Consider the following 17,166-nt stretch of genomic DNA (forward strand, 5'->3'; position numbering starts at 1 on the left):
CTGTTTTGCAATACACTGGATTTTTCTGTACCGTTTAATTTGCTTTCTTGAAAACGTAAGTACGGATGTCTGTGTATTTTAAACAGTTACATATACATAACTGTATTATATATTAATATTCATAAGCATTATTTTTGGTGCAACTAACATCTTCATATTGTTTTGATCCCTGCCAGCCCTTGACCACCATGCCAGAATGCAGCCAGACATCACGACGTCAACGGCCAGACTACTTGGCTGACTTCACCAGCGGCAGCAGTGCTGAAAACTCTTGCCTATCATCAGATGAAGAAGAGGAAGACAGGAGAAAAGCAGAAGGGAGAAGTAGAGGTGGAGAAAAGAGGGAGAAGAAAGTTTCTTATGACCTAGGGAGCAAAGAGAAGAACTTGGCTGAGCGCTCAGGTGAAGTTGTGCAGTAGGCTCTTTTCATATCATAACAATAAAACATGCATCTATTGTTAAAAGACTATCAATTTGTTAGGTTATAATGCTGTAACACAGTGTCAATAAGAAAGGGACATCATGAGTAACTTTATACAGGCAGGCATTTGTGGTTTTCATTAGAGGATAAAAAAAAAAAAAAAACTTGCAGAATGACATTTGCAGAAATGCTTCACATTAACTGGCCCTACAAATTAGTTGTCCAGCAGAAATGCATGCATATTAAAAAGGGTGGTTTAGTGTGGTTTGTGGTTCTCCCTCATAGTCAAGTCATAGTCAGGACCTAATTGCGGAATTTACATGTACCCCCAGTGTTTGTGTTGGTTTTCTCGTGTTACTATGCCCTCTCGCCTACATCTCCAAACCTTCACTATGTACGTACAACTGTGTGTAGGGTCAATTAAAAACTGAAAATTGGCTGAATTGGCTCTCTATCAGGATATATGTTTCAGGTTTTGCATGCAGGGGAAGAACTGTCGGATATTTTGAAAGCAATGAATTGATATGAAATGTTGAAGGGAACAAAGAAGCCGAAATGCTTTCCTGTTTTATTATAAGACTGGTGATGAGCAACAAACACTGACAAATATATGCTGAAATGTTATGGAAAATTTCAATCTTTGTGAGTAAAGACGGCACTTTTCGTCACAGTCCACGCTTCGACCTTGTTGGAGAGAAAAAAAACACTCAAGTTACTGAGTAAGGGGGGGGAAATGCATCCTTACATGAGTTTATTTATGTTTGTAATGGAATAGCAGACAAAGCTGTGAAACATTTGGACTGTGAATGAGTATGTGAATAGATGTTGTTCAGAGAAGGACAGCAACCTGCCAAGACCCACTCCACAACAAGCCATCAAAGGGCTGGATGACTAAGCCCCATAATGCTCTCATTTGGCATCCAAAGCACAAACACTTCAGCAGTCGCACACTGATGTACACACACTCACATGATGAACACATAGTAAATGTATAGCAAAAAAAAATACATTGGCTGCAAGACCAGCTAGGGTGTCAGTGTATTTTAACGTAAGTTTCATGTATTTGGGAGATGCTTATTCAAATGACCAGATATACAACTACATTTTCAATTCAATTCAATTCAATTTTATTTGTATAGCCCTCAATCACAACAGAGGTCTCAAAGGACTTTACAGAGGCAATATGATACACAATTAGAAATGAAGCAACAAAGATGAATAGATACAGTTCAAGTCCTGGGTATCCCCTATCCTTAAGACCCTCCATGCCGGCAAGGAAAAACTCCAAAAACTCCAGAGTCAATTGGGAGAAAAATGAGAAACCTTGGGGAGTACCACAGTCAGGAGAGATCCACTCCCAGGACGGATAGACAGGAACCCCAGAACGGCTAATGGAAATTAGCAAGCGAAATTATAGTCCGTAAAAATACAGTGGAGTAAAGGAGCAAGAAGAGGTCCCTCTAGTCAGATGAGACGGGGGTAGCAGCGAGGACGTCTATCCAGCCAGGGGTCCGGACAGTCAGGAGGCTGCAGCTGAAAAATAGCCCCTCCCCAGAGGGGAGGGGGGAAAGGGGACACCGGGTGACTAGTGATGAAGAGACTAGACAACTAGATATTAACATTGGAAAATAGAAATAAAGTAAGACAAGTGGTAGGTAGAGTAAGAAAAGGAGATAGAACTCAGCGGCTGTACTGCCCCCCAGCATTATAGCTTCTAGTGCAACTTAAACTGTGAGTCTATTCCGACTTCAACTAGCCTAACTATAAGCTTTGTCGAATAGGAACGTTTTTAATCTAATCTTAAATGTGCAAACTGTCTCGGCTTCTTTAATACTAGCTGGAAGCTGATTCCATAAAACAGGGGCTTGGTGGCTAAAGGCTCTAGCTCCGACAGTACTTTTATGAACCCTGGGAACTACCAGTAGACCTGCATTCTGAGATCGGAGTGTTCTGTTGGGGCGGTATGGAACCAGAGCATCGGTGAGATAAGATGGCCCCAACCCATTAATGGTCTTAAATGTAAGAAGGAGTATTTTAAATTTAATTCTAAACTCGACTGGAAGCCAGTGAAGTGCCTGGAGCACAGGGGTGATGTGCTCTCTTCTATTGGTTCCTGTTAAAAGTCTTGCTGCTGCGTTTTGGACTAGCTGAAGACCTTTTAGAGAGCTTTTAGGACAAGCTGCAAGTAGGGAGTTACAGTAATCCAATCTCGATGTAACGAACGCGTGAATTAATTTTTCTGCATCGCTTTTAGATAAAATATTTCTAATTTTGGCGATGTTGCGCAGGTGAAAGAAAGCCGTTCTACAGGTTTGTTTAATGTGTGCTTTAAACGATAAGTCAGGGTCAAATAAAATTCCTAGGTTTTTAACTGTGGCGCTGGAGGCTACACTTACATTGTCCAGAGTGACTATCTGGGCAGATAAAGAGTCTCTAACACTTTTCGAGCCTATTATAAGGACTTCTGTCTTTTCAGGGTTAAGTAGAAGATAGTTAGTGCTCATCCAGGTATTTATATCTCGGACGCAGGCGCTTAGTTTTTCTACTTGCCTGACCTGCTCAGGTTTAATTGATAAATACAGTTGTGTGTCGTCAGCGTAACAATGAAAGTTAATGCTATGTTTTCTGATGATGTTACCTAGAGGAAGCATATACAGCGTAAACAAGATGGGCCCGAGGACAGATCCTTGCGGCACACCATAACTAACTCTAGAGTACGATGATGATTGCTGGTTTACATTGACAAACTGGTACCTATTAGATAAATATGATTTAAACCAGCAGAGGGCTGCTCCTCTAATGCCTATGTCACATTCTAATCTCTGCAATAAGATATTATGGTCGATTGTGTCAAAGGCTGCGCTCAGGTCCAGCAGAACCAGGATCGAGACTAATCCAACGTCAGCGGCAAGTAACAAGTCATTAGTTACTTTAACTAATGCGGTTTCAGTGCTATGATGAGCTCGAAAGCCAGACTGGAACTGTTCAAATAAACTATTGTCCTGTAGGTGCTGACAGAGCTGTTTAATTACCACTCTTTCAAGGACTTTGGAGAGAAATGGTAATTTCAATTGTACCACCCTTGAAAAGCTCATAGCATATATTTTTCATGTTCCACATAAAGCCGCAGTGGGTGCTGGATTGCATTCCAACAGAACAAGACCACACCTTTTCACCAATCTGGTGTCTTACAAATGTAATCAGTTAATTGCAGTTAGGTTTTAGTGGAAATGTCATTGGTTAAACTGTCTGTGCTCAATTGGTAGGAACAAAAACCAGGACACACGGGGGCCCTTGATGACTGGTTCAGACCCCCTACCCTAATGCAAGTTAAAGCAATCACAGGTCTCCTCTCTTTCTGTTGTGTTTACACAGGTCGGATGCATTGGAAACCAGCGGTCAAGCCAATCAAAACCAGTCCAGCTCCTTCTGCTTCTCCGATTCTTTCCAGCCCAATCAGGCGCTCCATCTCCTGCCCTCGCTCCATAGCTTCACTCTCGTCACCCAATGATGTGCGGTCTCTCTCCATTAGGCCCTCTAATGTTCCTGTCATCACGGCCCTCGTCCGGCCGAGCTCTGCAACACTACGCTCTCATTCGCTAAGCCGCAGTGGCTCTGCCCATCGTGTTCCTCATAGCAACAGCCTAGGCACCATCCACTCCAACATTGTAAGATCACACGCACACGCACTTTGTTTTCTCTCTACAACTTTTTTTTTTTGTCAAACACTGCATCTTCAAACTGTCCTCTGTGAAAATGGTTGCCATCTGTCCATTAACGCCTGCCTCCTCCATTCTCCTACCTGTATTCTTTGGGTATATAAGAATCAAGAGATGCTCATTCTTCAGTTTTTACATTGGGATTAAAATTGAGTGCATGTAATGTATTTTCTGGACTATAAATCGCACTGAATTATAAAGCGCACCATTAATGAACAGGTTTACGTTTATACATTTTAAGGCACACCTATAAGGCACATTAATGCTTCAATGTACATTTGTCATTTGTTCTTTATCGTTTAACCTATGTTCAGACCTAATCTAGGATTTATATAAGCTTTTCCTGCTGTAAACTGTCGACCAACTCCACACCATTAAATGAAACATTGTTGTGTCAGACGCATAGATTTCCATCAGCGCATTTTTAAGCACATATGGTAAATTGTTAAAAAAAAAAAATAATGGGCTCACACAACTCCCCTGTTGAACACCGGGTTGCACTATCACCATCTCTGAAATGGCGCTATTAAGTACAAACCATTGTTGTCTCTTGAACAAAAAAATTCCATCAATTAAATAGCTCATTCTTCAAAATTTTATGCATTTAACTTTTTAATTAAAAGGTCATGATCAATTATGTCAAATGCTGCACTAAAATCCAGTAGCACTACACCTACCAATATACGTATATATATTATATATACATGTATATATTATATGTATATACAGTATATTATAGCAGAAAACACTCAGTTGACTTGAAGTTCCGCTCTGAGACCCCCAATTTGGCTAAATTTCAAAATTGTCCTATATACATGTGTGATACATCATTGGAAAGCTTAAAATCCCAATTTTCTAGGGGAAGAAAAAATTTGAACAGAAGGACATTTAAAAAAAAACCCAAACATTTTTTCTAACCCTTTAACCCTAACTCGAGGTGAGAGCATAATTAAAGACACCATGATTTTGATGAGATATTATCGCTGACTTACCTTGTTTTGATCTAAAAACTCCGTGTAGCATGTCTCACTGAGTGTCAACACACAGCTGTGAATGGGCACAGCTGGAATTTTGGGGGATTTTATGGGTGAAACACGTAATATAACAAGGGTCGCAATGCAGGAATTGCAGACATTAAGGAGTGGTTGAGGTTTTCTTTTTCAAATATTTACCCTTTTATATGGTTTTTTTTTCTTTGTTTGGATTGATTATTTACCATCTAAAATATCGGGGAAAATGCGACGGTAACAAGAAAAAAAAAAAAAACAATTAAGCGATAGTTATGTGGTAGATATCCCTGACCTATTTACAGACACTATTTTTTTCACTGTGACGTAATTTGTTTAAAAGTTTGAAATATGCGAGTGAATAATTTTATAAAGTATTTTTTTTTCAAATTAAATATTAGAAATCAGTGAATGATTCTGAGCTAAAAATGAGAGACATTTCCAATAATAAATATAATTCTTTTTATGGTGGGGTTGAAACAAAAGCCGTTGCGCGGTGTCTGTAAACGGGGTCTCCGGGGTAAAACGGACAAATTAAAAATAGTTTGTGGGCTTAATGTGCCATGAAACTGCTATGGCACAATATAGACATATGCTCTTTCAAACACAACAATTATTTTGGCTTAAAATACAGCTGTTTTAATGAGGGGATGCAAGACGAGAAACGACTTTTTTAGCCTTGTCTGTGTTTCCTGCCATACACACACACACACATATATGTATATATATATATATGTATGTATATATATATATATATATATATATATATATATATATATATATATATATATATATATATACATGTATATCAATGTCTTCCAACCATCAGTAAGATATGTTCTTACTGTACTGATTGAATAGACTGCCTTATATGCATTTTGACACTCAGTAGTAATGTTGTTCTTCTTAAGATATTCCTAAATATGCTGTTCTTTTCCATCAATTTCCCAAACACTGATTAAACACTCATAGGCCTACAATTTGGTCCTGTAATTGCCTCCTTTTCTTTGGAAGTGGAGAAACCTTACCAGGTTTCCAAATGTCTGGAGACGCCCTTTTCGTAAGTTTAAGTTAAAAATATGACCCTAGCCACAAGTTTTATTAATTCCATCTTCTCAAAATGAAACCTGCACGTCTTGTCTCTTATAAAATATAAAATAATGAAAGACTCCTAAAAGATACTACTGACTGAAAATACCTGATTTCTAATCATGTTTACTTTGTTAATGGAAAAAAATAATTTGCCATATCAGCTAACGTCTTTATAAAAACACCATCCACATCTACAAATTAAGGCTTTTGAGCAGTTTACCAGCAGTCCCACTGTTTCTTTTAGTGTTTTCCAGAGCCTATTGGGTCTTATCATGTAACATGTAATGTTTTAACTTATGAAAGATATACAACTATGTTCGGAAAAATTAGAGTGTTGGGATAATGTCGTCAAATCTCAATGTATTATGAGTGCCTTCAGCATGCTTAATTTCCAATAACTCATCAGTGAGTGCCTTCACTGAGCTGTAGAACAGATTCTATAAAGTTGAAATCTTGACAAAGATTACTCCTTCATGCATAGATTGTCATTTAAAATGCTATTGTAGCATCATCTGAGCTGTCACATTATATCCCCTCAACCACGAAAAATCTTTGTACTAATATGTTTAGGTTGATCCACTTATTAACCCAAGGAGTAAAGAACAGGAGACAGAGTTTGTACGTCAGACACTAACTGCGCTCATGGCCATGAGGATCCGATTTCCCGGAAAAACGGAGGAGGAGGCTGAGGCAGTGCTCGATGAGGTGAGTTGATAACATCAGCACGTGTGTATTGTAAAACTACTCCTATTACTTTTACTCATGTCAGAAAGAAAGATGGACTGAGAAAGAAAGATGGACTGGATGCACAGTAAATATCAGTCTAATCGTGACTAGATATTTAGACATTTAAATGTGCTTTTAAATGTGCTTCTTTGAGAAGATCTTAAGGAAGTATTGTAAAAATAAATTATGACTGCTATAAGATTTTTCTATGCCAGGCTGAAGCAAAGTTTATCCCAAGTTGTTAACGGAAGTAACAGAGAGTAATTTATTTTTAGGAGCTCAAGCACCATGTGACCCTAGTGATGATAAGCCACATGGAAAGTGCATGGCTGTTTTGAGAGGATTGTTTAACCTGTTTTGGGATCATTGTTTTTATTTGAATTACCGTATTTTTCGGACTATACGTCGCACCTGAGTATAAGTCACACCAGCCAAAAATTGCGCAATGACAAGGAAAAAAACATATACTAGTATAAGTCACACCGGGGTATAAGTCGCATTTTTTTGGGGAAATTTATTTGATAGAGTCCAGCAACAAGAACAGACATGTAATCTTGAAAGGCAATTTAAAATACAGTATAGAACAACAGGCTGAATAGGTGTCCGGTATGCTAACATTACATGACGCTAGAAGTTAGATCGGGCCTAAAAAAAATAAAGGCCAACCCGACCGGACCGCAGGTGTTAAAGCCCGACACAGCCCCAGCCCGATCAATTAACTTGATTTGCTTGCCCGAGCTCGAAAAAACCCGAAATTTTATGTTTTATGTGTAGGCACGAGCCCGGATAAAAACGAAATTTTATGTTTTATTTGTGAAGACTCAGGAGAAGCGATGCGTGGATGCGTTTTGTGTGATCACGTTTGTGACGATGCCGGTGCATATATGCATAATGATAACAAATGAAAGCCTGTCTTTTGTAACAAATTCTCCAAGTTAAACAAGACTGTAAGATGGATATTAAATAAACATTTATATCCTTTTTATTTGCGTGTCTTTTCTAACCGACGGATAGTGGATTTGACATTTTAATCTCGTCGAGTTGGCAGAAAAAAACCGCAAGTTTTCTCAATGTTTAAATAGCCTACGTATTTTTATGATCATTATAAATGCATTTACACAACAAAATAATGCTGGAAAAGTTTGTTAAATATATTTCTCGTATGAAACCAAAGCGCCACATTCGTTTTCATTCAGCGAAGCCGATACAGGTTTCCGTATCTTCAACAATAAATTTGAATCCTTTCCATATCCCACTCCTACCGCAGTTGTTTGCTTTTCAATTCCCCTGTCTTTAGTTTGTTTTTCACTCCTATAGCTGCTCCATATCGAAAAGGAAATACAAGGATGCTCGCGGAGGGGAAGATTTAAAGGGAGCGGGGGCACGGGGTTCACGTGCGCAGGCATGCATTATTTTTATTCAACATCCATACATCGTTTTAGTATAAATATATTAATATATATTTATTTTTAAAAAAGTTAGAAGTTGGCCCGACCTGACCATATATAACCTCACATAAGTCGCTCGATCGTAATCTCTGCAAAACTTTGGAAAAAAAACTGCGACTTATAGTCCGAAAAATGTATGTATGTTGGAATGAGTAATTCAGTCATGGACGAAATTATTGACACCCCTGGAATTTTTCCAGAAAATACAGCATTTCTCACAGAAAAATAATGCAATTACATGTTTTTTTCTTTTTTTCTGGCATTGGGCACTGGTCTCAAACCATTTCATGGTGCTATTGAGGTATGCTTTGGGTCAATGTCCTGGTGGAACACTCATGACAGCCCAGAACATTTTGATAGTCTCCATTTTTCATGACTCCTTGCACACTGTCAAGGCACACAGTGCCAAAAAAAGAGTTGCCTACGAAGAAAAGTACACAGTTCCTATAGTCAAACATGTTGGAGGTCCAATGATGCTTTGGGGTAGTTTTGCTACCTCTGGCACTGGGTGCCTTGACAGTGTGCAAGGAATAATCAAATATGGAGACTATCAAAATGTTTTGGGCCGCAATGTAGGATGTAGTGTCAGAAAACTGAGTCTGTGTCAGAGGTCATGGGTGATCCAAAAGGACAATGACCCAAAAAAATACCTCAAATAGCACCAAGAAATGGTTGGAGACAAAGCGCTGGAGAATTCTGAGGTGGTTATCGAAGAGTTGGATCTAAAACATATTGAACACTTTGGAGAGATCTTAAAATTGCTCTTGCAAAGAGGCACGCTTCAAATCTGAGAGACCTGGAACAGTTCGCAAAAGAAGAGTGGTCCAAAATTCCATCTGAGAGATGTATGAAATTTGTTGACGGTTATAGGAAGCGATTTCTATAACGCTTCCGATTTCTATTTCTTCTAAAGGATGTGCAACCAAATATTGAGTTGAGGGTGCCAACAATTTTGTCTAGCCCATTTTTTTTTTAAATTATTTGTAAAATTGTGTTCATTTTGGCTTTTCTTTTCAGTTTTTTGTGTTTTTCCAATGCACAGCCAAGAAATAAACACATTCATAATGAAAACATTTGCGATTGCATTAATTTCGGTGAGAAATGCTGTATTTTCTGGAAAAATTCCAGGGGTGCCAGTAATTTCGTCAATGCCTTAGTTTTTTAGCAACGTCTCAGGGTTAATCAAATGTAACGTCTGAAACATGCTGCTATAACAATGACTTTTTTCAATAGATTTTCCTCATGCCTAAAAGTTTCTTGTACTCATAATTTTACTCAGAAATTGGAGGCCATAGGTAATAAAGGCAAAGAAGCATTGAGTTTCTAGACAAAATCATGCATGAACACACTCTTTTTGTTACATATTCAAGGCAAAGTTTCACCTTGAATTTCTATTGGAAGCAACCGCACCTCAGTCAAATGAATATGCCTGGGAGTCCGATGAAAGCACCCATCTGTCTAATTTTCTGACTCGGACCCTTTTAAAAGCCATGGCTGTCCTCAGAACCAGCTGTCCGCTCAGCATCAGAGGCCCCATGGTGCTCAACAGACAGACGGACGCCGGACCCTCTTTAACCCTGACTTACAAAGTAGAGGCAAAACATTGTGGTCAACTGGTCAAATTGGTGAAGAGAAGAAATAAGCATTACCTAAATTCCAATTGCCTTGCTCATGAGTGTCAAACTGCAGGGTCAGTAATGGTCTGTTTCCTTAAGAATAGCTGGCCATACAATACTGTTCAAATGCAAGAAAGAAACTGTTTTGGTTTGGATGTGTGTGCAAACGCACACATTTGTGATATGGAGGGGGGGGTCAGACAATTAGCACCACACCTGTAATGTTAACAAACCTTAATGTGGGCAGCAGAAAAAACAGCAGATGATCACCCACACCTGTACCACTCTAGCATTAAAGCAATTTAATGTTTGCCGTGGTGTCAAACGCAGAGCATATTGCATTAATATCTGTATGCTAGACTAATTGGCCCCTTTATCATGCCCTCAATATATGTTTTTTGTTGTAATTGCAACCCCTGAAAGGTGAAATGTATAAAGTGCATTTTTTTTGTGCTTTAATTGAGGGTAATCTTTGTACAAAAATAATGAATTAAAAATAACCGTGACAAATGAGCCCACACTCTTCCCTGAGAAGAAACACGGCGCTAGCAAGCCGAGTGTGTTAACTGTGATTTTAATCCTCTTTCTATGAATACTTATAGTATGCATGTAAACATGAAATGTTTACTTGACTGGATACAAGTTTTTTACTTAATGACCACATGAGCTTCAGCTAAATAAAACGCTATTATAAGGAAAATTGTATAATATAATGATTCGTTTGTTTGTTTTTTAATTAATGACTGTTTTTTTTTTTTTACATTGCCTATTCTCAAAGTTAGAATTGTTTTTTTCCCTTTCTGACACGTTTTATGCCCTCCCCAATTCTTTTAATTTAAGCTCTCACAATTAAATTCGAAAGATTTGTACATTTTCTACTTAGCTAAAACTCTTACAAGAAAATCCTCCCTGCAATAACACAATCTTATGGACATGTTTATGGTTTAAAACATTCCTAAAACTCATATGTCCCCCTACAGATCCTTGATAACTGGAAATACCATAAACCAAAGGTTGCCTCCTATTGGCTTGTAAAGTTAGACTCCACGAAACAACGGAAGGTAAGTAGGTACAGAAATTATTAAATGAAGGATAATAAAATAAATTTGCTTAATCGCTGCTAAATGCTTTGCTGTCCATTGATGTCCCGTGTCACACCGAGAACAATGGGTTTGAGCGTGAGTAGTTTGGAGTTGAATCAAGCGAACAGTATACAGTTAAGTAGTATTTAAATGCATACATGTGCATTTGCTGTGGTTTAGTACAATACATTTATAGTACAACCACTTCCTCTTTTTGTCACTTTTTTTTCCCCGCGACTTCCACAACCCTCTCTGCCAGTCGCCGTTTAATCCAGCTGAGAGTGACTTCGCTTGGCTTTGCCACCACTGGAACTCAGCCCACTCGCCTGGATCTGGATCGATTCGATATAAGAGCTTTACTAGTTTCGGCGAGAACGGAATAGCTTTTTGTTGTGAATTACAGTTCTACAGAAACATACATCGAGATCTCATTTAGCTTTGCAATTAGAGGTGTGAGACCCATTTTCTGATGGGGGTGTGCCATTTTAGGCACCCCACGATTAGATTAGATTACGATTACGAAACTAACAAAGTGTCTTTAGAAATAAGACAATAACTAATATACTGCCTTTACAGATTTCTGTACTATTTCGCATGTTTGTAGTATTACCGCTGTACTTAATCCTGGTTTTAAACGTTCTGCATCTGGAGTAAGTTATGTCGCTAATTAGCATAGCGCTCGGCGCTAACTAATAACATCTCAAAAACAACAACAATAATGGCTAAAAAGTACAAGAAGGTTCGTGTTCTCACCTCTGATAGACGGACACGGAACTTAGCTAAACACTAGGGACTTTTTTCCAATTAACATGACTTGAACCTACTGCTGGAAAACTGAAAGACAAGTAGCAACGAACTATCTCTCTTTCCCTCTCGTTCTAAAAAATAACTTGCGCAGTGAAGCGCGACCACCGGGTCCCTGCCAGTCTCATACATACATTTATTTTCCTGTCTTTTGAAAATAAGTAAATCTCTCCCTAAACGGCAGCATCCATCATAATGTTGTGCGTGCGTCCATTAAAGGTGTCCAGGCGGCAGACGTGTCTTGAATTTTGTTCCACTACGAGCAGCTGTCATAAATTGATTAGGGAGAATCATCATTTTTGAACTTTTATGAATCGTAATCGAATCGTCACGTTTCGAGTCGCGATGCATCTAATAATCGATTTTTTGGGATTATCTTATTTTCCAAATGTCCCAAATTTGCCGTGACGAGTGTCTACGTCCACCGAACAGAATGATATGATGAAGCCAGTGCTCACTGCCGCCGGGAACACACTCTCCCAGTGGCGGTTTTAAGGGGTGGCCACAGGGGCACTGGCCTCCTCTCTAATTTGATTGGCCCCTGAAGTGCCTTGGTTCTTATTTTATTACAAAGCATGGCAATCGGCGAATCCTTCTTTTTTGAAGTAAGAGGATGAGATAATGTTGTTTCTAGAGCATGTTAAATATTAATGCTACTTTTGTCTTTAAAATCTCTTTTCAAAAAATTGATTAAATACATTGTTCCATTTATTGTATCCAGACTTGCATATATTATGATTAAATTTGAATTATTACAAACTTGTTTTTAGAAGTAATAGTTCTTACCAGATGTTTCTACTGCCTCATTCAGGATAATCTACGTATTTCCTTGTTGACCAAAACAAACATTGAACAAAGATGGCAGTGACCTGGAGGGTTACACAGGGCCCCTTCTTGGCTCCTGTTTCAGAAAAATCCTTGAACCGCCACCACCATGTGGTTTCAGAATCGGCACTTTTTCAGATTAAATTTGTCGAGCATCAGGGTTGTACAACCAATGCCAAGGCAAAGGGCAGTCATCAGAAAATATTTAAATAAAATGTGTATGTTTTTAAAATGAAATAAAAAATGAAATACATACATGTGTATTTTTTGGCGTTTCGGTTTTTGTTTGTTTGCCAAGTGTTTCCAATATCCTTACGTATTCTTGTATATTGTCAGAATTTTAATTTTCCTTTGCAGAGAATAAGATGACTATATTGACTACAGCTGTGTTTATGTGCAAAGATGCTCGCGAGAAAGACTCCTCTCAAAACTAATTTCTAATTATGTTGATCAAATGTAATATTACACATTCAAACATTAAAATTCCACACAAACCCAGAACTGAGATTCAGAACTGAGAGGCAGAAATCTCCTGTAAACAATTATACTGTTGCCTACATTATCATTATTAATACAGTACTAAAAAAGAGAGCTAATGCACAATGCGTCAAAATATCTTTAAATTGTTAGATGTAGGGCATGGAGTATATTTGCAATCCACGATTCAATTAAGTAATTTAGAAGAAAGTGTCAGTTATTGGACTTTAGTACCTCAAAATCCCAAAAGTGTGATGTACAGTCAGGAATGAAATTATTGACACACCTGAAAATTTTCCCCAAAAAATACACAGTTTCTCCCAGACATTAACACAGTTACAAATGTTTTCAGTTTGAATGTGTTTATTTTTTGGATTTGCATTGCAAAAACACAAAAAAAGCTGAAGAGAAGAGCCAAAATGTACAGAATTTTACACACAATCCAAAAAATGGGTTGGACAAAATTGTTGGTACCCTGAACTCAATATTTGGTTGCGGATCCTTTGGAAGAAATAACAGAAAGCAATCGCTTTCTCTTACCATCAACAAGTTTCGTGCACCTCTCAGATGGAGTTTTGGACCACTCCTCTTTTGAGAACTCCAGGTCTCTTTGAAGGGTGCCTTCTTGCAACAGAAGGTTTGAGGTCTCTCCATAGGTGTTCAGTTGGATTTAGATCCAGACACATCGGTGGCCACCTCAGAATTCTCCAGCGCTTTGTCTCCAACCATTTCTTGGTGCTATTTGAGGTATGTTTTGGGGCTTTGAGACCTGGAACAGTTCGCAAAAGAAGAGTGGTCCAAAATTCCATCCGAGAGGAGCACTAAATTGTTGATGATTATAGGAAGCGATTGCTTTCTGTTATTTCTTCCAAATGATGTGCAACCAAATATTGAGTTGAGGGTGCTAACAATTTTGTCCAGCCTTTGTTTTTTTGTTTTGTCTAAAATTGTGTTTATTTGGACTTTTTTTCCTCAGCTGTTTTGTGTTTTTCCGATGCACATCCAAGAAATAAACACATTCATACTGAAAACATTTGTAATTGTATTAATGTCTGTGAGAAATGCTGTATTTTCTGGAAAAATTCCAGAGGTGCCAATAATTTAGTCTATGACTGTATGTTTTAATATTATTTAACATTATTTGTTTTATTTTATGTCATAAAACTTGCATTTGCAATCATTTGAGGAAATGAAAACTCAGGTAAACTCAAGCTCATTACTTCACCATTAAGGGATTCAAAACTGAAATAGGATGTAAACAAACTAGAAGTAGGGGTGACTTTTGAAACGACATGCAGTAACCGTGCCCCTAATGATGCCATCTCTCAGCCACCACTTTCTCCCCCCACTGAGCTCGGCTTTGTGGTGACGCTGATGTTTGATTTGGAGTGGAGCAGCCTAATGAGAAACAGGCAGAGGTCAGGAATGAAGCGCCCACCGCTCTGCCATCTGATTACCATACCAAAACATGTCTGTTTGTGTGTGTGTGTGTGTACTCATCTATCAGTTTGTCTGACAGCATCTATGCATGTCTGGCTCGCCTCGTGTTGCTGAAGGCAAATCTTGTCTCATCGTGTCGCAAATACACATGCACGCGCGTACAATCTGTCAGGCACGTCAGTAATGAGGAGCAAGGAATCAAAAGTCCAAAAAGCCACAGCACAACTCTGTGATAGAAGTGTAAAAAAGGGAAGGAAGTAGGAGGAAGAGAAAAGGTGTTGGTTGAAGAGAAGATGGAAGCCTGGCCCAAGTACCCTCACATTTTGACACATTCTGTCAAAAGACTGACGTGGTTACAGCAATTAGTTCTTTAGCCAATGTTCACCACTGGCTGCCCCATGCGGTGCTTTTTACCTCCACAGACACTCGCACATGCACCGTAGACATACAGTGTGTTGTGTGAGCAAGCATTAACGTGTACGCCAGGATGGCTAATTAAAGTTATAACTCACAGCCTGATAGATGGTGTACATTTTAAACAAGTGGCTGCATCAGCTATTCAATCACTCCCTGGGTTTTTATGGAAAAATATGCACAGAAAAGTACACATTTCTCCTCAATCCGTCTTTCTTTCCTCTTATTTTTCTACCCTCACAGGTTTTGGAGATTGTGAGGACAAATGTGCGCTTAGCACTACAGCGAATTTGGAAAGAGCCAGATTTGGAAAGTCTCCACTTGTACCGCCTCTTTAACCGTGTCTTTAACAGACTACTCTGGAGTCATGGCCAGGGCCTCTGGAACTGCTTCTCTAATTCTTGGTAAGTACCATGTCAGGTGTCAGGACAGCAGTATATTCAATTACGTGTGCCCAACTTGCAGATGAGTTGTAAGCTGTCGCTTGGATGATTTTATGCTTTGGATTGTAGGTACTAAATACATTTTACATACAGTGGTACGTCTACATTCGAAGTTAATTCGTTCCAGGACTCTGTCTGTCGAAATGGTCGTATGTCAAGCAGGATTCTCCCATAAGAATACATCATATTTCCATTAATTCGTTCCACAGCCTGAAAACCTACACTAAATACTTAATAAATACTGCTGGTACTATAGCAAATAGCAATTACACAGAACAAAACAAAAATATTATGAATAAAAATTGGAATAATAATATAATAATAATTATAATACCTGTAATAAACTAACTAATCGGGTTCTAATGTGGCATATGTGTTTTCGTGGTGTACCTGAACGCATCACGTGGCTGACTTGACAGAGTAAGCCCGAGTGAGATGGGACTTTTTACTTTGACTTTGCTTTGTTCATCTGCGGGGACAGTAGGCGTTGCACAAGTTGATGGAATAAATGATTAGAAACCTGACGAAGCTGGCGATTTCTTTGGCGATGTAACCACGATAATAATTGTCACCTTAACTTATAAAGAATGCCAAAAGGAGGTCTGAGGAGGACCGTCGAGAGTAGACATTCTACGGCTGTATTGTCAAGCCAGTTCACTGATCCGTACCCCACGCTCATATTTTTTCTATCATTTTCATTTCAATGGTTAGCATCACCTTTTTCCTTTTTTTCACCACCTGCACTAACATTGTTGGAACCTCTGTTGATTTCTCTCACAAGAAAATGTGCCGTGCGTTCGTCTTGCGGGAAAACAAACTGCGGCGCTCTCATAGTATTTAGAGCATGTCGTCGGATGTAGAAACAAATGGCGAGTCAAATTTTATGTCGGATGTCGAAAAGATTGTGTGTCGAAGTGATCGTTTGTTGAGGTACCACTGTATTTTGTACAAGTTAGCCATTTTTATTAATCTTCTGCCCTTCCTTAGCATGCCATGTAATATTTCACAAATAGCAGACAACAACAAAGCAGCAAGAAAGCGTCCGTGTCTGCTTGCTTCATTTTGTTTTTTGCCATCACATCCTGTCAGTAGTTTGGTCTATTTTATGGTGGCTTTTTCACTACAACCTGCTTTCTGGGCTTGAAAGTGAAAACCGACCAGCTGAATAACACCAGTTTACCCTTCCCCCATTAGCAAAGGCATACCTGCTCTCCAAACACTCAAGATGCTAATTGGAGCAATCCAACCCTGTGGTTTTTCGAGTGTCAACGGGAATGACTAATGAGGACCATAGTGCTCACAAAAGATATGCTAATTAGGTTCAAATGATCCTTCTCTTGTTACTAAAGTTATTTGGATCAAGTGATCCCTCCTTGGTAGTTCTAGTGTTAAAAAAGACACCACACACACATTCTTATTTTGTTGGTGTTTTGAGAAGTGCTGGATTTGGTTGAGGTACCTCCAAATACCTCAACAAATCAGCATGTCTGAACCACAGGACAGAAAAATGGTGAAGAAATTTCCGTGTTTGGCGATAGGGATACGGAAGTGCTTGGAGTGGTGATTCTGAAATCTGATTGATTAAAAAGAAATCTACATTATTCCAATGTGTATGTGGCAAGAGCCAGCACTCTAGATTCTGAAGACTCTGG

The 17,166-nt window shown here is 38.8% G+C and overlaps 1 protein-coding gene across 9 annotated transcripts in view; it reads left to right on the forward strand.

Moving 5' to 3' along the window:
- The window catches only part of ttll7 (tubulin tyrosine ligase-like family, member 7), a 190,734-nt gene that overhangs the window by 123,178 nt on the left and 50,390 nt on the right, over nt 1-17,166 (forward strand). For all 9 annotated transcript variants that reach the window (XR_009063739.1, XR_009063741.1, XR_009063738.1 and 6 more), the window contains exons 15-19: nt 177-402; nt 3,797-4,089; nt 6,810-6,944; nt 11,010-11,090; nt 15,315-15,475. Coding sequence is in view for 4 of the 9 variants with exons in the window: in XM_057840102.1 (XP_057696085.1) it covers nt 177-402; nt 3,797-4,089; nt 6,810-6,944; nt 11,010-11,090; nt 15,315-15,475 (896 nt within the window). In the remaining 5 variants the exon portion in view is untranslated. The remainder of the gene's footprint in view (nt 1-176; nt 403-3,796; nt 4,090-6,809; nt 6,945-11,009; nt 11,091-15,314; nt 15,476-17,166) is intronic.

Source organism: Corythoichthys intestinalis, chromosome 7, assembly GCF_030265065.1.
Source record: "Corythoichthys intestinalis isolate RoL2023-P3 chromosome 7, ASM3026506v1, whole genome shotgun sequence".
NCBI classification, from domain to species: domain Eukaryota; kingdom Metazoa; phylum Chordata; class Actinopteri; order Syngnathiformes; family Syngnathidae; genus Corythoichthys; species Corythoichthys intestinalis.